The sequence below is a fragment of the Ammospiza nelsoni genome, chromosome 31 (assembly GCF_027579445.1).
Source record: "Ammospiza nelsoni isolate bAmmNel1 chromosome 31, bAmmNel1.pri, whole genome shotgun sequence".
NCBI lineage: Eukaryota > Metazoa > Chordata > Aves > Passeriformes > Passerellidae > Ammospiza > Ammospiza nelsoni.
This window is the reverse complement of record NC_080663.1, coordinates 382,422-409,586: the sequence shown is the minus strand read 5'-3', so window position 1 is coordinate 409,586 and position 27,165 is coordinate 382,422. Positions and strand designations below refer to the sequence as shown.

The 27,165-nt window shown below is 48.4% G+C and overlaps 1 protein-coding gene across 1 annotated transcript; it reads right to left on the bottom strand.

Moving 5' to 3' along the window:
• Positions 1-682: 682 nt before the first annotated feature.
• On the bottom strand, positions 683-27,165 carry WDR46 (WD repeat domain 46). The gene is made up of 15 exons (XM_059491092.1): positions 27,128-27,165; positions 26,934-27,014; positions 24,116-24,228; positions 23,498-23,585; positions 21,964-22,025; positions 20,120-20,224; positions 18,425-18,575; positions 16,813-16,948; positions 12,351-12,450; positions 10,639-10,792; positions 8,904-9,054; positions 7,797-7,891; positions 6,656-6,751; positions 3,147-3,248; positions 683-1,151 (listed from the first exon to the last, which is right to left on the bottom strand). The coding sequence occupies exons 1-15, from the start codon at positions 27,155-27,157 to the stop codon at positions 732-734; spliced, it is 1,884 nt and encodes a 627-aa protein (XP_059347075.1). The 5' UTR covers positions 27,158-27,165; the 3' UTR covers positions 683-731.

The window sequence follows — 27,165 nt, the reverse complement described above, 5'->3', positions numbered from 1 at the left end:
AAAGTCCCAGCGCCGGTGACACCGAGGGGACCTCGTCTGGGGGAGGGGACACTGGGGACACCCCAAAATCGGGATGGGGACACTTTGGGGACCCCAAAATCGGGATGGGGACATTCTGGGGACCCCAAAATTTGGGACACTTTAGGGACCCCAAAATTGGGATGGGGACATTTTGGGGACACCCCAAAATTGGGATGGGGACCCCAAAAATGGAATGGGGACACTTTGGGGACCTCAAAATTGTGATGGGGACATTTTGGGGACCCAAAAATGGGGGGAGGGGACATTGGGGACCCCCAAAATTGGGGAGAGGACCCCAAAACTGGGATGGGAACATTTGGGGACCCCCAAAATCGGGATGGGGACATTTTGGTACCCCAAAATGGGGATGGGGACCCCCAAAATTGGGATTGCACCCCAAAATCGGGATGGGGACACTTTGGGACCCCAAAATTGGGATGGGGACCCCAAAACTGGGGATGGGACACCTTGGGGACCCCCAAAAATTGGGATGAGACCCCAAAATGGAGGCGGGGGACATCTGGGGACCCCAAAAATTGAGATGGGACCCCAAAACTGGGGAAGGGACCCCAAAATTTGAGATGGGGACACTTTGGGGGACCCCCAAAAATGGGGATGGGACCCCAAAACTGGGGGAGAGGGGACACTGGGGACCCCAAACTTGGGGACAAATCCGAGTGCAGCCACCCCAAAGTCGCCGCCCCCCAAATTTATTTCCGGAAGCGCTCCAGGGCCCCCCTGTTTGGGGGGGATCCCCCCAATTTTGGGGCTTTTCCCCCCAATTTTGATCCAGGACCTCCCTTCTGCCTCTTCCTCTTGATTTTGGTTTTTTCCCCATTTTTTTGCCCAATTTTTGGGGTTTTTTTCCCCAATTTTTTCTCAATTTTTTGGGCGTTTCCTTCCCTTTTTTCCTGATTTTTTGGGATTTTTTCTCCCACTTTTTGGAGCTTTTCTCCCAATTTTTTCCCCTTTTTTGGGGGGTTTTCTCCCTTTTTGTTTGCAGATTTTTGGAGGTTTTCTCCCAGTTTGTTCCCAGATTTTTGGGGGGTTTTCCCCTCTTTTTTCCTCTTTTTTTTGGGGGGTTCTTCCTGGTTTTTCTCCTTCTGCTCCAAACTCTGCCGGATCCGGGCCTGGGGAGGGAAAAATGCAAAATTTGGGACTCCTCCCAAAAATCCCCGGAATTTCCCAAAAACCACACCCCAAAATTCCCCAAAAAATCTCAAAAAAAATCCCCAAAAAGTAAAGAAAAAAAAAACTCCCAAAAATGTCCCCAATAAATTTCTGAAAGTAAAAAAAAAAATCTCCCCAAACTTCCCATAAAATTCCCAACAAAATTCCCCCAAAATCCCTGTAAGAAACTTCCCAAAAACTTCCCAAGAAATACTACAAAAAATCCCCCAAAATTAAAAAAAAACCCATAAAAATTCCCCAAAAATTCTGAAAAAATTCTGAAAAACATCTTAGAAATTTCCCAAAAAATTCTGAATAATGTTCCTAAATGAACCCCAAAAATTCCCAAAACTCCCCAAAAAATTCCCAAAACTCCCCAAAATTCTCAGAAGAATACTCAAAAAATCCCCAAAAAATCCTCAAATATTCTAATAAAAATCTCTCAAAATATTCCCATAAAAATCCCAAAATTCCCCCCAAAAATGTTTTCAAAAAATTCCCCCAAAATCTTGAAAATTCCTCCCAAAAATCCCCCAAAAATTCCAATAAAAATCCAAAAAATATCCACTGAAAATCCCAAAAAAATCCACTGAAAATCCCAAAAAATAAAAAAATTCTAATAAAAATCCCAAAAAATTCTTGAAAATAAAACCCAAAAAATATCCCCCAAGAAATTCCAATAAAAATCCAAAAAATTCTTTTAAAAAATCCCCAAAAAATCCCAAAACATTCTTTAAAAAAATCCCAAAAATCCCAATTAAAATACCCCTAAAAATCCAGTAAAAATCCCCAAAATTCTTTTAAAAAATCCCCAAAATTCCAATAAAAACCCCCAAAAAATTCCAATAAAAATCCAAAAATTGTTTAAAAAAATCCCAAAAATCCCAATAAAAATCCCAAAAAATCCCAATAAAAATCCCAAATAAATCCAATAAAAATCCCAAAAAAATCTCAAAAAAAAAAAAATCCAATGAAAATCCAGAACAATCTCCAAAAATTCCAATAAAAATCCCCCAAAATTCCAATAAAAATCCAAAAAAAATCTCCAAAAACATCCCCAAAAATCCAACAAAAATCCCATTAAATCTCAAAAAAAATCCAATGAAAATCCCCAAAAATCCCAATAAAAATCCCAAAAAACCCCCCAAAAATTCCAAAAAAATCCCAAACAATCCCCAAAAAATCCAAAAAAAACACAAAAAAATTCCAAGACAAATCCCCAAAAATCCCCCAAAAATTCAAATAAAAATCCCCAAAAATCTCCAAAAAATCAAAAAAAATTCCAATACAAATCACAAAAAACCCCAGAAAAATCCAATAAAAATCCCCCAAAAATCCAATGAAAATCCCAAAAAATCCCAAATAAATCCAATGAAAATCTCAAAAAATGCCAAAAAGTCCAATAAAAGTCCCAAAAAAATCCCCCCAAAATTCCAATGAAAATTCCCAAAAAATCCAATAAAAATCCCAAAAAAATCTCAAAAAAATCCAATGAAAATCCCCAAAAATCCCAAAGAAATCCTATAAAAATCTAAAAAAAAAAATCCAACAAAAATCCCCAAAAATCTCCAAAAAATCCAATGAAAATCCCAAAAAATCCCCCAAAAATCCCAAAAGATTCCAACAAAAATCCCAAAAAATCCAATTAAAATCCCAAAAAATCCCAAATAAATCCAATAAAAACATCAAAAAATCCAATAAAAACACCAAAAAATCTCCAAAAATATCCAATGACAAAAAATCACCAAAAAATCAATGAAAAATCCCCCCAAAAAATCAATGAAAAATCCCCAAAAAAATCCAACAAAATCCCATTAAATCCCAAAAAAATTCCAATAAAAATTCCCAAAAAATTCCGAAAAAATCCCCAAAGCTCCCAATGAAAATCCCAACCAAACCCCACTAAAATTCCCCCAAATTTTGCCCAAAATCCGCGGATTTCAGCCCAGACCCACCCTGGTCTCCTCGTGCTGCCGCTGCCGCCGCCGCAGCTCCGGGGCCCGACCCCGGTGGCGCCTCCGGGGACGGAACTTGGGCTTGGAAGTGGGGTCAAAACCCTGGGAAACGGGAAAATGGGGAAAATAATGGGGAAAAATGGGGAAAATGAGGAAAATTGGGGATTTTAGGAAGAAAAATGGGGAAAATTGGGGGGAAAAATGGGGAAATAATGGGGGAATAATGGGGCAATAATGGGGGAAATTGGGTTTGGAATTGGGGTCAAAACCCTGGGAAACGGGAAAAAATGGGAAAAACTGGGGAAAATTGGGGATTTTAGGGAGAAAAATGGGGAAAATTGGGGGGAAAATGGGGGAAAAATGGGGAAATAATGGGGGAAATGGGGAAATAATGGGGAAAAATGGGAGGAAACGGGAAAATAATGGGGAAAATAATGGGGAAAAATGGGATTTTGGGGAGAAAATGGGGAAAAAAAGGGGAAATTATGGGGGGAAAAATGGGGAAAAAAGGGGAAATAATGGGGGAAAATGGGGGCGAATTTGGTTTGGAATTGGGGTCAAAACCCTGGGAAATGGGAAAATAATGGGGAAAATTGGGGAAAATGGGGAAATAATGGGGAAAAATGGGGGGAAATTGGGTTTGGAACTGGGGTCAAAGCCCTGGGAAATGGGAAAAAAAAAGGGAAAAAATGGGGAAAAATGGGGAAATAATGGGGAAATAATGGGGGAAATTGGGGGAAAATGGGTTTGGAATTGGGGTCAAAACCCTGGGAAACGGGAAAATAATGGGGAAATTGGGGAAAATTGGGATTTTGGGGGGAAATAATGGGGAAAAATTGGGAAAAATTGGGGATTTTGGGGGGAAAAATGGGAAAAATGGGGAAAATTTGGGGATTTTGGGGAGAAAAATGGGGAAAATTGGGAAAATAATGGGGAAATAATGGGGCAAATTGGGGAGAAATTTGGTTTGGAATTGGGGTCAAAACCCTGGGAAAGGGGAAAAATAATGGGGAAAAATGGAAAAATTTGGGGAAAAATAGGGAAATAATGGGGAAATAATGGGGAAGTAATGGGGAAAATTTGGTTTGGAATTGGGGTCAAAACCCTGGGAAATGGGAAAAAATGGGGAAATTGGGAAAAATGGGGAAAAATGGGGGAAATTGGGAAAAAATGGGGATTTTGGGGGCAAAAATGGGGAAATAATGGGGGAAATTGGGGAAATAATGGGGGAATAATGGGGAAAAATGGGGGAAATAATGGGGGAAATGGGAAAAATTTGGGGGAAATGGGGAAATAATGGGGAAAAGTGGGAGGAAACGGGGAAAATAATGAGGAAAAATGGGATTTTGGGGAGCAAATGGGGAAAAAAGGGGAAATAATGGGGGGAAAACGGGGAAATAATGGGGGAATAATGGGGGGGAATTTGGTTTGGAATTGGGGTCAAAACCCTGGGAAATGGGAAAATGGGGAAAATTGGGGAAAATGAGGAAAATTGGGGATTTTGGGGAGAAAAATGGGGAAAATTGGGGAAAATTTGGGGATTTGGGGGGAAAATGGGGAAAATTTGGGGATTTTGGGGAGAAAAATTGGGAAAATTGGGGAAATAATGGGGGAAATTGGCTTTGGAATTGGGGTCAAAGCCCTGGGAAAGGGGAAAATAATGGAGAAAATAATGGGGGAAAATTTGGGGAAAATTTGGAGAAAAATGGGGGAAAAATGGGGAAATAATGGGCGAAATTGGGTTTGGAATTGGAGTCAAAGCCCTGGGAAACGGGAAAAATGGGGAAAATTGGGAAAAATTGGGGAAAAATGGGGGAAATTTGGGAAATAATGGGGAAAAATGGGGGGGAATTGGGTTTGGAATTGGGGTCAAAACTCTGGGAAATGGGGAAAAAATGGGGAAATAATGGGGGAAAATGGGGAAATTTGGGGCAAATTGGGGATTTTGGGGGTAAAAATGGGGAAAATTGGGGAAAATGGGGAAAAATGGGGGAATAATGGTGGAAATTGGAGGGAAATTGGGTTTGGAATTGGGGTCAAAACCCTGGGAAACGGGAAAATAATGGGAAAATTGGGAAATAAGGGGGGAAATTGGGTTTGGAATTGGGGTCAAAGCCCTGGGAAACGGGAAAATAATGGGGAAAATTGGGAAAAATTGGGGATTTTGGGGAGAAAAATGGGGAAAATTCGGGAAATAATGGGGAAAAATGGGGGGAAGTAGGGAAATAATGGGGAAAAATGGGGAAATAATGGGGAAAAATGGGGGGAAATGGAGAAAAAAGGAGAATTTGGGGGTGGAATATGGGGGGAAAATGGGGAAAAATGGGGATTTTGGGGGGAAAATGGAGATTTTAGGGAAATAAATGGGGATTTTGGGGGTGGGAAATGGGGAAGAATTGGGGAAAAATTGGGAAAAGGGGGAAAATGGGATTTTTGGGGGGGCAATTTGGGGGGAAATGGGGGAAATGTTGATTTTGGGGGTGGGAAACGGGGAAAATGGGGATTTTGAGGGAGATTTTGGGAAAAATAGAGGAGAAATGGGGAAAAATGGGGATTTTGGGGGTGGGAAATTTGGGGGAAAATAGAGCGAAAATGGGGGAATTTGGGGAGAGAAATGGGGAAAACTGGGAGGAAATTTTGGGAGGAAATTTTGGGGTAAAATTTGGGCTAACTTTGGGCTGATTTTAGGGTGGATTTGGGGTGGATTTTGGGGTGAAATTTGGGCTGATTTTGGGGTGGATTTGGGGGTGATTTTGGGGTGGATTTGGGGGTGATTTTGGGCTGATTTTAGGGTGGATTTGGGGGTGATTTTGGGGTGGATTTTGGGGTGCAATGTGTGGATTTTGGGGTGAAATTTGGGCTGATTTTGAGCTGATTTTAGGGTGGATATGGGGGTGATTTGGGGCTGGTTTTGGGATGATTTTGGGGTGGATTTTGGGGTGCAAAGTGGGATTTTGGGGTGAATTTGGGACTGATTTTGGGGTAATTTTGGGGTACATTTTGGGGTGCAAGGTGTGGATTTTGGGGTGAAATTTGGGCTGATTTTAGGGTGGATTTGGGGGTGATTTGGGGCTGGTTTTGGGGTGATTTTGGGGTGGATTTTGGGGTGAAATTTGGGCTGATTTTAGGGTGGATTTGGGGGTGATTTTGGGCTGATTTTGGGGTAATTTTGGGCTGATTTTAGGGTGGATTTGGGGGTGATTTTGGGCTGATTTTGGGGTAATTTTGGGGGTGATTTTAGGGTGGATTTGGGGGTGATTTGGGGCTGTTTTTGGGGTGGATTTTGGGGTGAAATTTGGGCTGATTTTAGGGTGGATTTGGGGCTGATTTTGGGCTGATTTTAGGGTGGATTTCGGGGTGATTTGGGGCTGTTTTTGGGGTGATTTGGGGGTGGATTTGGGGGTGATTTTGGGCTGATTTTGGGGTAATTTTGGGGGTGATTTTAGGGTGGCTTTGGGGCTGATTTTGGGCTGATTTTAGGGTAATTTTGGGGTGGCTTTGGGGCTCACCAGGCGCTGCACCCTCTCCTGGTGCTTCTGCTCCAGCCCGGCCGTGTCCACGCGCGACAGCAGCGCCGGCTCCGGGGTCAGCAGCTCCGCCGGGATCTGGGGGGAAAAAACCAAACTTTGGGCAAAAATGGAAATTTGGGGGGAAAAATGGGAATTAGGGGGGAAAATCCAAGGATTTGGGGAAGAAAAATGGGAATTGTGGGGGAAAGAAATGGGGATTTTGGGAAAGAATGGGAATTTAGGGGGAAAATGGGAATTGTGGGGGAAAGGAGCAGGGATTTGGGGGGAAAAAGGGGTTTGGGGAAATAAATGGGGATTTGGGAAAAGCAATGGGGATTTGGGGGATTTTGGGGATTTTTTACCTTTTCCAGCAGCGCCTTCACCTCCCCCTCCCCAAACTCGCAGATTTTGGGGTGAATTTGGGGAATTTTGGGGATTTTTTTATCTCCCACCCCCCAAACTCGCAGTTTTTGGGGTGAATTTGGGAATTTTGGGGTAAATTTGGGAATTTTGCGGTGAATTTGGGGAATTCTGGAGTGAATTTTTGTGGAATTTGGGTTTTTTACCTTTTCCAGCAGCGCCTTCACCTCCCCCTCCCCAAACTCGCAGATTTTGGGGTGAATTTGGGGAATTTTGGGGTTTTTTACCTCCCACTCCCCAGCTCTCCGATTTTGGGTTGAATTTGGGAATTTTGGGGTGAATTTTGTGGAATTTGGGATTTTTTACCTTTTCCAGCAGCGCCTTCACCTCCCACCCCCCAGCTCTCAGATTTTGGGATGAATTTGGGGCATTTTGGGGTGAATTTGGGGAATTTTGGGGATTTTTTACCTTTTCCAGCAGAGCCTTCACCTCCCACTCCCTAGCTCTGGGAATTTGGGATGAATTTGGGGAATTTTGGGGATTTTTTACCTCCCACCCCCCAAACTCAGATTTTGGGGTGAATTTGGGGAATTTTGGGGTGAATTTTGGGGATTTTTACCTTTTCCAGCAGCGCCTTCACCTCCCACTCCCCAAACTCTCAGATTTTGGGCTGAATTTGGGGAATTTTGGGGGGAATTTTGGGGTGGATTTTTGGGGTGAATTTTGGGGTGAATTTGGGGAATTTTGGGGTGAATTTTGGGGTGAATTTTGGGGATTTTACCTTTTCCAGCAGCGCCTTCACCTCCCACTCCTGGCGCTGGCGGCGGCTGCGGAACGGGTTCTGCTCCAGCGCGTCCAAATTCGGCTCCCCAGAGCCTGAAATTTTCCCAAATTCCCAGAGTTTCACCCAAATTTGCCCAAAATCCCCGAATTTCACCCCAAACCCCACCTGGCACCAGGACACTGGTGAACCCCGACCCGTGCCTGGCCCCCAAATCCCACCCGAAACCCCCAAAAATCCATTAAAAAACCCCAAAAATCCACCCAAAATGCCCCAAATTTTCTCCAAATTGTGCCAAAATTCCCAATTTTTTCCCAAATTTTCCCGAATTTCCCTGAATTTCACCCCAAACCTGGCACCAGAATGGTGCTGAACCCCAGCCCCTGCCTGACCCCAAAAATCCATTTAAACCCCCAAAAATCCATAAAAAACCACCCACAACGCCCCAAAATTCCCAGAATTTTTCCCCAAAATTCCCAATTTTCCCAAAATCCCTGAATTTCACCCCAAACCTGGCATGAGCACGCTGCTGAACCCCGATCCGTGCCCAGCCCCCAGATCCCACCCGAAACCCCCAAAAATCCATTAAAAAACCACAAAAAACCACCAAAAATTCCACAAAAACCACCCAAAATGCCCCAAAATTCCCAGAATTTTTCCCCAAAATTCCCAATTTTCCCAAAATCCCCAAATTTTGCCCCAAACCCCACCTGGCACGAGCACACTGGTGAATCCTGATCCGTGCCCAGCCCCCAAATCCCACCCCAAAGCCCCCAAAAATCCATTAAAAATCCATAGAAAATCCATTAAAAACACCCCAAAAATCCATGAAAAACCACCCAAAACGCCCCAAAATTCCCAGAATTTTTCCCGAAATTCCCAAATTTTCCCAAAATCCCCAGATTTTCTCCCAAACCTGGCACAAGCACGCTGGTAAATCCTGACCCGTGCCCAGCCCCAATATCCCACCCGAAACCCCCAAAAATCCATTTTAAAAAACCCAAAAAATTCCACAAAAACCACCCAAAACGCCCCAAAATTCCCAGAATTTTTCCCCAAATTCCCAAAATTCCCAAATTTCCCAAAATCCCCGAATTTCCCCCAAACCTGGCACGAGGAGGCTGCTGAACCCCATCCCGTGCCCGGCCCCCAGCACGTCCTGGAAGGGGCAGAAGCGCAGCCCCCGCGCCGGGCTGGGCACTCGGTGCTGCAGGAACGGAGCCACTGGGGGGCAACCCGAGTCCACTTTGGGGTAAATCTGGGCAGAAATGGGAAAATTAGGAAAAAAAAGAGAATTTTGGGGTGAAAAATGGGGATTTTGGGAAAAAACCCGGGGGTTTTAGGAGGGAAAATGGGGATTTTAGGAGGAAAAATTGGAATTTTTTGAAGGGGAAACTGGAATAGTTTGGGGGGAAAATGGGGATTTTGGGGAAAAAAATGGGATTTTTGGGAAATAAAAATTCAAATTTTGGGAAAAAAAGGGGTTTGGGGGCAAAAATGGGAATTTGGGGTGGGAATGGGATTTAGGGTTGTTTGGGGGTTTGGGGTTCGGTGCTGCAGGAACGGAGCCACTGGGGGGGAACCCGAGTCCACTTTGGGGTAAATCTGGGCAGAAATGGGAAAATTAGGAAAAAAAAGAGAATTTTGGGGTGAAAAATGGGGATTTGGGGAAAAAACCCGGGGGTTTTAGGAGGAGAAATGGGGATTTTAGGTGGAGAAATGGGGATTTGGGGGGGAAAATTGGAATTTTTTGGGAGGGCAAATGGGGATTTTGGGGGAAAAAATGGGATTTTGAGGACATAAAAATTCAAATTTTGGGAAAAAATGGGGTTTGGGGAGGAAAAATGGGAATTTAGGGTGGGAAAATGGGGATTTTGGGGTGGAAAATGGAGATTTGGGGGTTTGGGGTTCGGTGCTGCAGGAACGGAACCAAAGGGGGGACCCCAAATCCAACTTGGGGTAAATCTGGGGAGAAAAATGGAGATTTTGGGAAAAATGGGAAATCTGCGGGAGAAAATGGGGATTTGGGGAAAAAACTCCATGGTTTTAGGAGGGAAAATGGGGATTTTGGGGGTAAAAAAGGGGATTTTTAGGGAAGAAAAGAAGATTTTTTGGAGGGGGAAAAAGGGAATTTTTTTGGGGGAAAAAAGAGGAATTGCTGGGGAAAAAACCTGGATTTTTTGGGAGGAAAAAAGGAGTGAAAATGGGGATTTTTAATGGGTAAAATGGGATAAAATGGGGGTTTTTGGGGGTAAAAAAGGGGATTTTTGGGGAAAAAAGGGGGATTTTTTGGGGGTAAAAAAGGGGAGTTTTGGGGATAAAAAGGGGGATTTTTGGGGGGAAAAAAGGGGATTTTTTTGGGGGAAAAAGGTTTTTTTTTTGGGGGGTAAAAAAAGGGGACTTTTTTGGGGAAAAAGGGGAATTTGGGGGGGGTAAAAGGGGGGAGTTTTGGGGGGTAAAAAAGGGGATTTTTGGGGGGGAAAAGAGGGGATTTTTTTGTGGTAAAAAAGGGGATTTTTTGAGGTAAAAAAGGGGATTTTTGGGGTAAAAAAGGTGAATTTTTCGGGGTTAAAAAGGGGATTTTTGGGAGTAAAAGGGATTTTTTGGGGGTAAAAACGAGGATTTTTTGGGGTAAAAAAGGGGATTTTTTGGGGTAAAACTGAGGATTTTTGGGGGTAAAAAGGGGATTTTTTGGGGGTTAAAAAGAGGATTTTTGGGGGTAAAAAAGGTGAATTTTTGGGGTTAAAAAGGGGATTTTTGGGGGTAAAAAAGGGGATTTTTTGGGGGTAAAAAAGGTGAATTTTTTTGGGGTTAAAAAGGGGATTTTTGGGGATTTCTTCACCTGCAGCAGGTCCCCGCAGGCCGCAGCCAGGAGCCTCCTCTGGCTGAAGTCGAGCTGGGAGGCCCCAATGGGGACCCCCCATTCCTGCAGCACCCCGAAAGTTCTCAGGTCAAAAATGCGAATTTTCCTGTCCAGCCCCGCCGTGGCCATCAGCCTGCAGGGAGAGAGAACGGCAGCCAAATTCACCCAAAATCCAGCAAAAATTCACCCAAAATCCGACAAAAAATCACCCAAAAATGCCTCCAAAATCTGACAAAAATCCAGCCAAAAACACCCCCAAAATGCAGCAAAATTCACCCCAAATCTGACAAAAATCCAGCCCAAAAGGCCCCCAAAATCTGACAAAAATTTACCCAAAATCCCAACAAAATCCAGTCCAAATCCCAACAAAATCCAGCCCAAAATCCCCACAAAATCCACTCCAAAATCCCAACGAAATCCACTCCAAAGTCCAGCCCAAAATCCCATTAAAATCCACTCCAAAATCCCAACAAAATCCCATTAAAATCCACTCCAAAATCCCAACAAAATCCCATTAAAATCCACTCCAAAATCCCAACAAAATCCAGCCCAAATTCCCACTCAAGGGGGAGCCTGCAAGGGGAGAGCAAATTACAGAAAAATTCACCCAAAATCCAGCAAAACCCCGCCAAAATCTGCCCCAAAATCCACCCAAAACTTGGCCAAAATCCCACCAAATGTGCCCCAAAATCCCAAAATCTGCCCCAAAACCCACCCAAAACCCCACCAAATGTGCCCCAAAATCCCAAAATCTGCCCCAAAACCCACCCAAAACTTGGCCAAAACCCCACCAAATGTGCCCCAAAATCCCAAAAACCTGCCCCAAACCCACCTAAATCTGCCCCAAACCCACCAAATGTGCCTCAAAATCCCAAAAATCTGCCCCAAACCCACCTAAATCTGCCCCAAATCCCACCAAATGTGCCCCAAAATCCCAAAATCTGCCCCAAAACCCACCCAAAACCCCACCAAATGTGCCCCAAAATCCCAAAATCTGCCCCAAACCCACCTAAACCTGCCCCAAACCCACCTAAACCTGGCCAAAACCCCACCAAATGTGCCCCAAAACCTGCCCCAAACCCACCTAAATCTGCCCCAAACCCCACCAAATGTGCCCCAAAATCCCAAACCTGCCCCAATTCCAACAAATGTGCCCCAAAATCCCAAAAACCTGCCCCAAACCCACCTAAACCTGCCCAAACCCACCTAAATCTGCCCAAAAACCTGCCCCAAACCCACCTAAACCTGCCCAAACCCACCTAAATCTGCCCAAAATCCCAAAAACCTGCCCCAAACCCACCTAAATCTGCCCCAAATCCCACTAAATGTGCCCCAAAATCCCAAAATCTGCCCCAAAACCCACCCAAATCTGCCCCAAACCCACCTAAATCTGCTCAAAAACCTGCCCCAAACCCACCTAAATCTGCCCAAAACCCCACCAAATGTGCCCCAAAATCCCAAAAACCTGCCCCAAACCCACCTAAATCTGCCCAAAAACCTGCCCCAAACCCACCTAAACCTGCCCCAAATCCCACCAAATGTGCCCCAAAATCTGGCCAAAATCCCACCAAATCTGCCCAAGACATGCCCCAAATCCCACCAAAATCCCACCAAATCCACCCCAAACTGACCCAAGCCATGGAAACCGCCCAAAATTTCCCAAATTTCCGGAAGGTTCCGCGGTTTCTCACCGGCCGCTGCCGTGGACGGCGATGGCGCGCACGGCGCCCCGATGCGCCAGCAGCCGCACCGCCGGCTCCGCCACGTTGGGCGTCCACAGGGAAACCGTTCCTGGGGGCAAACACGGAGAGTTTGGGAAAGGGGAACCACAAAAAAACCCAAAATGTCAATGAGGACTCCCAGAGTTCCCAAAATTCCCAGGAATTCCTGGAAAATTCCACATTTTCCCTCACCGAGGTGGATGAGGGCCGTGGCCAGGTGCTGGGCCATGGGAACCCCAAAACTCCAATAAAAACCCCCAAATCCCAATAAAATCCCACAAAATCTCAATAAACTTCCCCAAACCCCTCTGGAAATTCCCAAAATTGCCAGAAAATTCCCCAAATTCCCACAGAATTCCCAATTTCCCCTCACCTTTGGGGTGCCCGAGGTGCACGAGGGCTGTGGCCGAGTCCTAGGCCATGGGAACCCCCAAAACCCCAAAAAAACCCCCCAAAATCTCAATAAAATGCCCCAAAATCTCAATAAACCTCCTCAAACCCCTCTGTAATTCCTGAAATTCCCGAATTCCCAAATAATTCCCACAGAATTCCCGATTTTCCCCTCACCGTTGGCGTGCCCAAGGTGGATGAGGGCCGTGGCCAGGTGCTGGGCCATGGGAACCCCAAACATCCCAATAAAAATGCCAAAACCCCAATAAAATGCCCCAAAATCCCAATAAACCTCCACAAACCCCTCTGGAAATCCCCGAAATTCCCACAAAATTCCCGAAATTCCCACAGAATTCCTGAAATTCCCACAGAATTCCCAATTTCCCCTCACCATTGGCGTGCCCCAGGTGCACGAGGGCCATGGCTGGCTCCTGGGCCATGGGAACCCCCAAAACCCCAAAAAAACACCACAAAATCACAATAAACCTCCCCAAACCCCTCTGGGGACTCCCAAAATTCCCAAATAATTCCCAAAAATCCCAGATAATCTCCACAGAATTCCCAATTTCCCCTCACCGTTGGCGTGGCCCAGGTGCACGAGGGCCGTGGCCAGGTCCTGGGCCATGGGAACTCCCAAAACCCCCCCAAAAAAACCCAAAATCTCAATAAAATGCCCCAAAATCTCAATAAACCTCCTCAAACCCCTTTGTAATTCCTGAAATTCCCAAATTCCCAAATAATTCCCACAGAATTTCCGATTTTCCCCTCACCGTTGGCGTGCCCAAGGTGGATGAGGGCCATGGCCAGGTCCTGGGCCATGGGAACCCTCAAAGCCCCAAAAAACCACCACAAAATCTCAATAAATCCCCCAAAATCCCAACGAGGACTCACAGAATTCCCAAATAATTCCCAAAATCCCAAGAAATTCCCACAGAATTCCCGATTTTCCCCTCACCGTTGGCGTGGCCCAGGTGCATGAGGGCCGTGGCCGGGTCCTGGGCCATGGGAACCCCCAAACCCCAATAAAAACCTCTCAAACCCCAATAAATCCCCCAAAACCCCAATGAGGACCCACAGAATTTCCAAATAATTCCCAAATAATCCCTAAAATCCCCGAAATTTCCACAAAATTCTCGAAATCCCCACAGAATTCCCAATTTCCCCTCACCATTGGTGTGGCCCAGGTGGATGAGGGCCATGGCCAGGTCCTGGGCCATGGGAACCCCCAAACCCCAATAACAACCCCAAAATCTCAATAAAATGCCCAAAATATCAATAAACCTCCCCAAACCCCTCTGGAAATTCCCGAAATTCCCACAGAATTCCCGATTTCCCCTCACTGTTGGCGTGCCCCAGGTGGATGAGGGCTGTGGCTGGGTCCTGGGCCATGGGAACCCCCAAACCCCAATAAAAACCCCAAAATATCAAAAACCCCCCACAAAATCTCAATAAATCCCCCAAAATCCCAACGAGGACTCCCAGAATTCCCAAATAATTCCCAAAATCTCAAGGAATTCCCACAGAATTCCCGATTTCCCCTCACCATTGGCGTGGCCCAGGTGTACAAGGGCCGTGGCCAGGTCCTGGGCCATGGGAACCCCAAAAATCCCAATAAAAACCCAAAAAATCTCAACAAAAACTCCACAAAATCTCAATAAACCTCCCCAAATCCCTCCGGAAATCCCCGAAATTCCCACAAAATTCCCAAAATTCCCAGAAAATTCCCGAATTCCCTTCACCGTTGGCGTGGCCCAGGTGCATGAGGGCCATGGCCGGGTCCTGGGCCATGGGAACCCCAAGAAACCCAAAAAAACCCCAAAAAATCCCACAAAACCCCAATAAAAACCCCCAAAATCCCAACGAGGACTCCGCTATAATTCCCACAAAATTCCAGAATTCCCGAATAATTCCCACAGAATTCCCGATTTCCCCTCACCATTGGCACGGCCTAGGTGGATGAGGGCCGTGGCCGGGTTCTGGGCCATGGCGGCGGCGCGGCCGCTCCTCGTGCTCAGCAAAACCCCTCTGGGGACTCCCGAAATCCCCAAATAATCCCCAAATAATCCCTAAAATCCCCGAAATTCCCACAAAATTCCCAGAAAATTCCTGAAATTCCCGATTTCCCCCTCACCGTTGGCGTGCCCCAGGTGCACGAGGGCTGTGGCCGGGCTCTGGGCCATGGGAACCCCCAAACCCCAATAAAAACCCTCAAACCCCAAGAAAAACCCCCATAATCCCAATAAAATGCTCCAAAATCCCAATGACAACTCCCAGAATTTCCAAACAATCCCTGAAATTCCCAGAAAATTCCCACAGAATTCCCGATTTCCCCTCACTGTTGGCGTGACCCAGGTGCATGAGGGCCGTAGCCGGGTCCTGGGCCATGGGAACCCCCAAACCCAAATAAAAACCCAAAAATCTTCACAAAATCTCCACAAAATCTCAATAAACCTCCCCAAATCCCTCCGGAAATCCCCGAAATTCCCACAAAATTCCCAATATTCCCAGAAAATTCCCGAATTCCCCTCACCGACTTCCGGTGCATGAGGGCCATGGCTGGGTCCTGGGCCATGGGAACCCCAAAAAACCCAAAAAAATCCCACAAAATCCCAATAAAAACCCCCAAAATCCCAACGAGGACTCCGGTATAATTCCCAAATAATTCTCAAAATTCCAGAATTCCCAAATAATTCCCACAGAATTCCTGATTTTCCCTCACCATTGGCACGCCCGAGGTGTATGAGGGCCGTGGCCGGGTCCTGGGCCATGGGAACCCCAAGAAACCCAAAAAAACCCCAAAAAATCCCACAAAACCCCAATAAAAACCCCCAAAATCCCAACGAGGACTCCGGTATAATTCCCAAATAATTCCCAAAATTCCAGAATTCCCACAGAATCCCCACAGAATTCCCGATTTCCCCTCACCGTTGGCGTGTCCCAGGTGGATGAGGGCCGTGGCCGGGTCCTGGGCCATGGTGGCAGCGCAGCCGCTCCTCGTACTCAACAAAACCCCTCTGGGGACTCCCGAAATCCCCAAATAATCCCTAAAATCCCCGAAATTCCCACAAAATTCCCACAAAATTCCTGAAATTCCCGATTTCCCCTCACCGTTGGCGTGCCCCAGGTGGATGAGGGCCGTGGCCGGGTCCTGGGCCATGGCAGCGGCGCGGCCGCTCCTCGTGCTCAGCAAAACCCCTCTGGGGACTCCCGAAATCCCCAAATAATCCCCAAATAATCCCTAAAATCCCTGAAATCCCCACAAAATTCCCAGAAAATTCCTGAAATTCCCGACTTCCCCCTCACCGTTGGCATGCCCGAGGTGTATGAGGGCTGTGCCTGGGTCCTGGGCCATGGGAACCCCAAAACTCCAAAAAAAAAGGCTCAAACCCCAATAAAAACCCCCAAAATCCCAATAAACCTCCAAAATCCCAATGACGACTCCCAGAATTTCCAAAATTCCCAAAATTCCCACAGAATTCCCGAATTCCCCTCACTGATGGCGTGCACAAGGTGCACAAGGGCCGTGGCCGGGCTCTGGGCCATGGGAACCCCCAAACCCCAATAACAACCCCAAAATCTCAATAAAAACCCCCAAGATCCCAACGAGGACTCCCAGAATTCCCAAATAATTCCCAAGATTCCGGAATTCCCAGAAAATTCCCGAATTTCCAACCATTGGCATGTCCCAGGTGGATGAGGGACGTGGCCGGGTCCTGGGCCATGGCGGCAGCGCGGCCGCTCCTCATGCTCACTGAAACCCCTCTGGGGACTCCCGAAATCCCCAAATAATCCCTAAAATCCCCGAAATTCCCACAAAATTCCCACAAAATTCCGAGTAATTCCCCCAGAATTCCTGATTTCCCCTCACCGTTGGCGTGGCCCAGGTGGATGAGGGCCGTGGCCGGGTCCTGGGCCATGGCAGCGGCGCGGCCGCTCCTCGTGCTCAGCAAAACCCCTCTGGGGACTCCCGAAATTCCCAAATAATCCCTAAAATCCCCCAAATTCCCACAGAATTCCCATAAAATTCCCGATTTCCCCTCACCGTTGGCGTGGCCCAGGTGGATGAGGGCCGTGGCCGGGTCCTGGGCCATGGCGGCGGCGCGGCCGCTCCTCGTGCTCAGCGTCGCCACCTCGCGGCCCACGGAGACATCGAGGAAATGCAGCAGCCCCAGCGAGCTCTGGGGAAAAACGGGGTGAAAAACGGGGAAATTGGGAAAAACGGAGAGAAATTGGGAAATTGGGGAATAAATGGGGAAAATGGGGGGGAAATGGGGTGAAAATGGGAAATAAATGGGAAATGAATGGGGAAAATGGGGGGGGGGAATGGGGAAAATGGGGAAATTGGGAAAAATTGAGAGAAATGGGGAAATTGGGATATAAATGGGGAAAATGGGGGGGAAATGGGGGGGAAATGGGAAATAAATGGGAAATAACTGGGAAATAAATGGGAAATAAATGGGGAAAATGGGGGGGAAATTGGGGGGGAGAAATGGGAAATAAATGGGGGGGGGGAAATGGGGGAAAATGGGAAATAAATGGGAAAAAAATGGGAAATAAATGGGAAATAAATGGGGAAAATGGGGGGAAATTGGGAAAATGGGGGGGAGAAATGGGAAATAAATGGGGGGAAAAATGGGGGAAAATGGGAAATAAATGGGGAAATAACAGGGGGTAATGGGGAAAATGGGGGAAAGTGGAGAAATTGGGAAAAATGGGGAAATGGAAAAAATGGGGGGGAATAAGGGAAATGGGGGCAAAGGGAAAATGGAGGGAAGAATGGGAAATAGGAAAAATGGGGGAAAAATTGGGAAATTGGGAAAAATGGGGAAATGGGAAAAGTGGGGGGGGAATGGGGGAGAAATAGGAAAATGGGAAAAATGGGGAAATTGGGGAAAATTGGGAATTGGGAAATAAATGGGGGGGAAAATGGGGGGAAATTGGGTAAAATGGGGAAATGGGAAAAATGGGGGGAAATGGGGGGAAAATTGGGGGGAAATGGAGGGTAATGGGGACAATGGGGAAATAAATGGGGAAAATGGGGGGAAAAGGGGGGGAATGGGGAAAAATGGGGAAATTGGGGGAAAATGGGGAAAATGGGAGGGAAATTGGGAAAAAGGGGGAAAACTGGGAAATAAATGGGGAAAATGGGGGGAAACTTGGGGAAAAATGGGGGGGGGATAGGAAAATTGGCAAAAAATGGCCAAAAAAAGGCAAATTTTGCCCAAAATCGCCGGAATTTGCCCCAAATGTTGGGTGTCCCCCCAGCACTGACCGTGGCCGCCAGCAGGAAGTGGTAGGGCAGGAACTGCAGGTGCAGAAGGTTCTGGAAGCTCCTGAGCACCCAAAAATGACCCAAAAATCGGCCGAAAATAGTAAAAAATTAGTCAAAAATAGTGGGTTTTGCCCAAAATCGGCATTTTTTCCCCCAAATTTTGGGGTTTTGAGCAAGAGGTGGCATGGCAGAAAATCCAGGTGCTGAATCCCAAAAAAATTCCTCCCAAAATCATGGAAAAATGGGCAAAATCCATGGAAAAATCAGCCAAAAATGGGAAAAGAAATGGCCGAAAATGGCGAATAAATGGGTAAAAAAAGTTGATTTTTGCCCAAAATCATCGGAATTTGCCCCAGATTTTGGGTGTCCCCCCAGCACTGACCGTGGCCGCCAGCAGGAAGTGGTAGGGCAGGAACTGCAGGTGCAGAAGGTTCTGGAAGCTCCTGACCACGTGGATCTCCAGCCCTTGGCTGTCGTAGACGTGCAGCCAGCGGCGCTGCGCCACCGCCAGCAGCGACTCGCAGTGCAGCCAGCTGGGGAAAATGGGGGAAAAAACGGGGATTTTGGTAAAAATGGGGATTTGGAGGGGAAAATGGGGGATTTTGGGGGCTTGGGGAAAAAATGGGGGGGGGTTGGGGGAAAAAAATTGGGGGGTTTTAGGAGGAAAAATGGGGATTTTAGGGGGGAAATTGGGATTTAGGGGGAAACTGGAGCCAAGCCCTCCCAGTCCCTCCCAGTCTATTCCCAGTCTCCCCCAGTCCCTCCCAGTATATCCCAGTCCCTCCCAGTCCCACCTGACATCCCACACTGGTTCCATCCCAGTCCCATTCCCAGTATATCCCAGTATATCCCAGTCCCACTTGAGGTCCCTCACTGGTTCCATCCCAGTCCCTCCCAGTATATCCCAGTCTGTCCCAGTCTGTCCCAGTCCCTCCCAGTTCCCTCCAGTCCCTCCCAGTATGTCCCAATCCATTCCCAGTCCCTCCCAGTCCCATTCCCAGTTCCATCCCAGTATATCCCAGTCCATCCCAGTATATCCCAGTCCATCCCACACTGTTTCCATCCCAGTCCCTCCCAATCCATTCCCAGTATAACCCAGTCCATCCCAGTATATCCCAGGCTATCCCACCTGACATCCCGCACTGCTTCCATCCCAATCCATTCCCAGTCCATCCCAATTCCCCCCAGTTTGATCCCAGTCCCTCCCAGTATATCCCAGTCCTTCCCAGTATATCCCAGTCCTTCCCAGTCCCCCCCAGTCCCATTCCCAGTATATCACAATCCATTCCCAGTCCCTCCCAGTATATCCCAGTCCCTCCCAGTCCATCCCAGTCCATCCCAATCCATTCCCAGTCCCTCCCAGTCCATCCCAGTATATCCCACCTGACATCCCTCGCTGGTTCCATCCCAGTAGTTCCATCCCAGTATATCCCAATCCATTCCCAGTCCCTCCCAGTATATCCCAATCCATTCCCAGTATACCCCAGTCCATCCCAGTCCATCCCAGTCCCTCCCAGTATATCCCACCTGATGTCTCTCACTGGTTCCATCCCAGCCCTTCCCAGTCCATCCCAGTTTGATCCCAGTCCATCCCAGCCCCAATCCATCCCAAATCCATTCCCAGTCCCTCCCAGTATATCCCAGTCCCTCCCAGTCCCTCCCAGTATATCCCAGCCCCTCCCAGTTTGATCCCAATCCATTCCCAGTCCCTCCCAGTATATCCCAGTCCCTCCCAGTCCCATTCCCAGTATATCCCAATCCATTCCCAGTCCCTCCCAGTATATCCCAGTCCCTCCCAGTCACTCCCAGTATACCCCAGTCCCTCCCAGTATATCCCAATCCATTCCCAGTCCCTCCCAGTATATCCCAGCCCCTCCCAGTTTGATCCTAATCCCTCCCAATCCATCCCCAATCCATTCCCAGTCCCTCCCAGTCCCATTCCCAGTATATCCCAGTCCCTCTCAATCCATTCCCAGTCCCTCCCAGTCCCATTCCCAGTATATCCCAATCCATTCCCAGTCCCTCCCAGTATATCCCAGTCCCTCCCAGTATATCCCAGTCTATCCCAGTTGCCCACCTGACGTCCCTGACCGTCTCCATGACGTTGAACTCGCTCAGGAGGCGCCGCTGGGCCCAGTCCAGGGCGGCCACGTGACCGCGGAGCCCTCCCAGTAACAGGAACCTGCCAAACTGGGAGTGACTGGGACGGACTGGGGGGGACTGGGGTGGACTGGGAGGGGACTGGGATGGACTGGAGTGGACTGGGAGGGACTGGGACGGACTGGGGTGGACTGGGATGGACTGGGATGGACTGGGACGGACTGGGAGGGGACTGGGAGTGACTGGGACGGACTGGGAGGGACTGGGAGGGGACTGGGATGGACTGGGATGGACTGGGAGGGACTGGGGTGAACTGGGATGGACTGGGAGGGACTGGGATGGACTGGGAGGGACTGGGAGGGGACTGGGAGGGACTGGGAGGGACTGGGACAGACTGAGAGGGGATTGGGAAGGGCTGGGAGTAACTGGGAATGGACTGGGATCAAACTGGGATGAACCGGGAGGGACTGGGATAAACTGGGAGCGACTGGGAGGGGACTGGGATAGACTGGGACAAACTGGGAGTGACTGGGATGCACTGGGAGGGGCTGGGAGCACTGGGAATGGACTGGGAGGGGCTGGGATGAACTGGGATGAACTGGGAGCCCCAGTCCAGCGCAGCCACATGATCCCAGAGCCCTCCCAGTAACAGGAACCTGCCAAACTGGGAGTGACTGGGACGGACTGGGAGGGATTGGGATTGACTGGGATGGACTGGGATCAAACTGGGACAAACTGGGAGGGGCTGGGAGGCACTGGGAGGGGATTGGGATGGACTGGGACAACCTGGGAGGGACTGGGATCAAACTGGGATGAACTGGGATGAACTGGGAGCCTCAGTCCAGGGCAGCCATGTGACCCCAGAGCCCTCCCAGTAACAGGAACTTGCCAAACTGGGAGTGACTGGGAAGGGCTGGGGGGGATTGGGATCAAACTGGGATGGAACGGGAGGGACTGGGAGGGACTGGGAACAAACTGGGACAAACTGGGAGGGACTGGGATGGACTGGAAATGGGACTACGGGGGACAGGGACAGACTGGGATCAAACTGGGAGGGACTGGGAGTGAACTGGGATCAAACTGGGAGGGACTGGGATAGACTGGAAAGCAACTGGTCCATACTGGTTTATATTGATCTCTATCAGTCCATGCCAGTCCATACTGGTTTATACTGGTCCGTACTGGTTTATACTGGTCCGAACTGGTTTATACTGGTCCGTACTGGTTTCTCACCTGCCATTGTGGGTGTAGTCCACACTGGTTTATACTGGTCTGTACTGGTCTATATCAGTCTGTACTGGTCTATATCAGTCCATACTGGTCCGTACTGGTTTATACTGGTCCGTACTGGTTTCTCACCTGCCGTTCCAGGTGTAGTCCATACTGGTCTATACTGGTCTGTACTGCTCTGTATCAGTCCGTACTGGTCCATACTGGTTTATACTGGTCTGCACTGGTCCATACTGGTCCGTACTGGTCTATATCAGTCCGTACTGGTCCATACTGGTCCGTACTGGTTTATACCAGTCCATATCTATCTATATCAGCCTGTACCAGTCCATACTGGTTTATACTGGTCTGCACTGGTTTATATCAGTCCATACTGGTCCGTACTGGTCCATACTGGTCGGCACTGGTTTCTCACCTGCCGTTCCGGGTGTAGTCCATACTGGTTTATACTGGGGTGTACTGGTCCATACTGATCTATACTGGTCTATATTGGTCTGTATCTATCTATATCAGTCCACACTGGTCCATACTGGTCTATACTGGTTTATACTGGTCCATACTGGTCCGTACTGGTCGGCACTGGTTTCTCACCTGCCGTTGCGGGTGTAGTCCAGCCGGTAGGGCCCGAACTGCTCCAGGCGCAGCTCAAAGTGCTGGGAACCCAAAATCCCCAAAATTCACCCCGAACTCACCCCAAATTCACCCCAAATTCACCCCAAAATTCACCCCAAATTAATCCCAAAATTCACCCAAAACTCATCCCAAACTCACCCCAAAATTCACCCCAAACTCACCCCAAAATTCACCCCAAATTCACAACGTCCCCAAAACCCCCAAAATTCACCCCAAATTCACAAAGCTCCCAACACTCCCAACATTCCTAAAATGCCCCCAAATTCCCAACACTCCCCCATTTTCCAACATTCCCAAAGTTCCCTAATTCCTAAAATTCCCCCAAATTCCCAACATTCTCAAAATTCCCAACGTTCTCCACATTCCCCAAATCCCCATTTTTTCCCCAAATCCCCATTTTCCCTCCCCAAATCCCAATTTTTTCACCCCAAAATCCCCATTTTCCTTCCCAAAATCCCCAATTTTTCACCCCTAAATCCCCATTTTCCCTCTCAAAATCCCCATTTCTGCCCCACTTTCCCTCCCCAAACCCCCATTTTTCCCCCCCAACCCCAATTTTTCCCAATTTCCCCCCATTTTCCCCAATTTCTCCATTTTTCCCATTTTCCCCCCATTTTCCCCAATTTCCCCATTTTCCCCAATTTCTCCATTTTCTCCCCATTTTTCCCAATTTCCCCATTTTCCCCCCCATTTTTCCCAATTTCCCCATTTTCCCCCATTTCCCCACCTTTTTCCCCAAACCCCATTTTCCCCCCAATTTCCCCATTTTCCCCCCATTTTTTCCAATTTCCCCGTTTTCCCCCCATTTTTCCCAATTCCTCATTTTTCCCCCCATGTTCCCCCTATTTTCCCCCCATTTCCCCCCAATTGCCCCATTTTCCCCCCTTTTTCCCCATTCCCCCCCCTTTTTCCCAATTTCCCCATTTCCCCCCCATTTTCCCCAAATTCCCAATTTCCCCCCCCATTTTTCCCAATTTCCCCATTTTCCCCCATTACCCCCAAATTTCCCCAATCTCCCCATGCCCCCAATTTTCCCCCTTTTCCCCATTCCCCCCCATTTCCCCATTTTTCCCCAATTTCCCCATCTTCCCCCCATTTTCCCCCAACCCCATTTCCCCCATTTTTCCCCATTTTCCCCCCATTTCCCCATTTTTCCCCTTTCCCCCCCATTTTCCCCCATTTTCCCCATTTTTCCCAATTTCCCCATTTTTGCCCCCCCCATTTTTCCCCCAGTTTCCCCATTTTTGCCCCCCCATTTTCCCCCCCAATTTCCCCATTTTCCACCCATTTTTTCCAATTTCCCCAAATTCCCCATTTCCCCCCCATTTTTTTCCAATTTCCCAATTTTTCCCAATTTCCCCAAATTCCCCATTTCTCCCCCATTTTCCCCATTATTCCCACATTTTTGCCCCCATTTCGCCATTTTTCCCCATTTTTCCCATTTTTGCCCCCATTTTTTCCCATTTTCCCCCCGTTTTCCCCCGTTCCCCACCTTGGCGGCGCTGCCGATGTCGACGGCGTCGGCGATTTCCCTCTGGGAGATTCGCGCCGAGTCCTCGCCCGGCTCCACCTCCAGGAACCTGCAGGGACCCCAAAATTCACCATTGCAACCCAAAAATTCCCTCTTTTCCCTCCTCAGAAATCCCCTTTTTTCCTCTAAAAATCCTTTCCCCAAAATTACCATTTTTCCCCTAAAAAAATCCACATTTTTCTCCAAAATATTCTCTTTTTCGGCAAAAAGTTCTAATTTTTTTTTCCCCAAAAAATCCTTTTTTTAACCCCCAAAAATTCCCTTTGTTCCTCTAAAATTTCCCCTTTTTTCCCCCTAAAAATTCCATTTTTCCCCCCTAAAAATCCCATTTTTCCCTGTAAAAATTCCATTTTTTCACCCAAAAAACTTCCCCTGATTTGGGATCAGCCTGGGATTTCAGGATCATCCCGGGGATTTGGGCTCCTTTGGCCCATTCCCGACGGATTTGGGGCCATTCCCGCAATCTGGGTGGATTTTGGGGTGATTTTGGGGTGATTTTTGGGTGGATTTTGGGGTGATTTTTGGGGTGATTTTGGGTGATTTTTGGGTGGATTTTGGGGTGATTTTGGCGTTCCTCACCCCGGCTCCTCGGGCAGCAGGGGTTCCCATCTCGCTGCTTTTTCCGCCGCTGAATTTTCCCGAATTCCCAAATTCTTCAGGTGCCAGCGGAGCCGGGGGGCGACGGCGCGGGGCTGGGGAGGGAAAACGAGGGGTCACCCCCAAATCCCACACAAACACCCCCAAAATTCCACACAAACAAACCCCCCCAAAATTCCACACAAACACCCCCAAAATTCCACACAAACAAACCCCCCCAAAATTCCACCCAGACACCCCCAAAATTCCACCCAGACACCCCCAAAATTCCACCCAGACACCCCCAAAATTCCACTCAAACAGCACCAAAATTCCACACAAATCCCACACAAATCCCCCAAAAATTCCACCCAAACACCCCCAAAATTCCACACAAATTCCCCAAAAATTCCACATAAACGCCCCCAAAATTCCTCACAAATCCCCCCAAAATTCCACCCAAACACCCCCAAAATTCCACTCAAACACCCCCAAAATTGCACCCAAACACTCCCAAAATTCCACACAAATCCCCCAAAAATTCCACCCAGATTCCCCAAAAATTCCACCCAAACCCCCCCAAAATTCCACACAAACACCCCCAAAATTCTTCAAACACCCCCAAAATTGCACCCAAACACCTCCAAAATTCCTCACAAATCCCCCAAAATCCCACCCAAACACCCGCAAAAGTCCACACCAATTCCCTCCAAAATTCCACCCAAACACCCCCAAACTTCCACCCAAACCCCCCCACAATTCCACACAAACACCCCCACAATTCCACACAAACACCCCCAAAATTCCACACAAACACCCCCAAAATTCCACACAAACACCCCCAATATTCCTCACCAATACCCCCAAAATTCCACAGAAACAGCCCCAAAATTCCACCCAAATTCCCCAAAAATTCCACATAAACGCCCCCAAAATTCCTCACAAATCCCCCCAAAAGTCCACACAAACACCCCCAAAATTCCACACAAATCCCCCCAAAATCCCACCCAGATCCCCCTAAAATCCCACCTAAACACCCCCAAAATTTCAACAATTCCACCCCAAATCCCCCCAAAATTCCAACAATTCCAACCAAATTCACCCAAATCCCCCCATATTCCACCCAAATCCAGCCAAACTTCTTCCAGGAACCCCCAAATTCCCTCAAATTCTCCCAAATTCGTTCCAGGAACCCCCAAATTCCACCCAAACGCCCTCAAATTCTCTCAAGTTCCCCCCAGGACCTCAAAAACGCCCTCAGGGGCCCTCCCAAAATTCCCAAAATCTCCTCGGGTACCCCTAAATCCCCTTTTTTTCCACTAATTCCCCCCAGGGACCTCCAAATCCACTCATTTCCCCCCAAAACTCCCTCAGAGCCCCCCAGATCCCCTCAAATCCCCCCAATTTTCCATAAAACTCCCTCGGAAACCCCCAATTTCCCTCAGGGACCCCCCCAAATCCCCTCATTTCCCCCCAAATCCCCAAAATCCCCTCAGAACCCCCAAAAATCCCCTCTGGATTCCACAAATCCCCTCAGGATTGCCAAAATCTCCTCAGGAGCGCTCAAATCCCCCAAGATTTCCCACAAAAATCCCCTCATTTCCCCCCAAAACCCCATCAGAAACCCCCAGACTCCCTCAGGATCCCCTCGAGATCCCCAAAATCTCCTCAGGGACCCCCCAAACCCCCTCATTTCACCTCAAATCTCCTCATTTCCCCCAAAAATCCCCTCAGAGCCCCTCAAAATCCCTCATTTATCCATAAACCCCCTCAGGATCCCCCAAATCCCCTCAGGATCTCTAGATTCCCTCAGGAATCCCCCAAATCCCACCTATTTCCCACAAAACTCCTTCAGAAACCCCCGAACCCCCTCAGGACCTCGTAAATCCCCTCAGGATTTCCCCCAGATTCCCTCATTTCCCTCCAAAATCCCATTAGGACCCCTCAAACCCCTCATTTCACCTCAAATCTCCTCATTTCCCTCCAAAATCCCCTCAGAACCCCCAAAATCCCCTCAGAACCCCCCAAATTTCCTATATTTCCCATAAAATTCCCTCAGGAACCTCCAAATCCCCTTGGGACCTCATAAATTCCCTCAGGATCCCCCGAATCTCCTCAGGGAGCCCCCAAATCCCCTCAGGATCCCCCAAACCCCTCATTTCACCTCAAATCTCCTCATTTCCCCCAGAAATCCCCTCAAGACCTTCCAAATCTCCTCACTTCCCCTCAAAATCCCTTCAGAGCCCCCCCAAATCCCCTCATTTTACCCCTAAACCCCCTCCAGATCTCTCAAATCCCCTCAGGATACCCCAAAATCCCCTCAGGATCCCCAGATTCCCTCAGGAACCCCCAAAATTCCCCCTATTTCCCACAAAATCCCCTCAGGATCCCCCAAATCCCCTCAGGATCCCCAGATCCCCTCAGGAATCCCACAGTTCCCCCTATTTCCCACAAAATCCCCTCAGAAACTCCTGAATTCTCTCAGGACCTCACAAATCCCCTCAGGATTTCCCATAAAATCTGCTCATTTCCCCCAAAAATCTCCTCATTTCCCCCAAGTCCCCTCAGGATCCCCAAAATCCCCTCCGAACCCCTCAAACCACCTCAGGATCCCTAAAGTCCCCCACGACCCCCCAAATCCTCTCAGGACTCCCTAAAATTCCCCAGATCCCCTCCTTTACCCCCAAACCCTCTCATTTCACCTCAAATCTCCTCATTTCTCCCCCAAATCCCCTCAGGATCCCCAGACTCCCTCATTTGACCTCAAATCCCCTCATTTCTCCCCAGACCCCCTCACGACCCCCCCTTTTCCCCCTTTTACCGTTTTCTCCTCCGAGCCCCGCAGGAACCGCTTCACTCTGGCCCGCGGCACCGGCGCCGGCCCGGGGAACGGGTCCGTTCTCTGCGGGAGAAGCAGCCATGAGGCCGGGACACCCCAAAACCTCCCCGGGAGCCCCAAAATCCGCCCCGGGACCCCCAAATTTGTAGGATTTCCCCCCCTTTCCCCTCACTCACCCCGGACACGCCGCCCGCCATCGCTACCATGTGGAGAA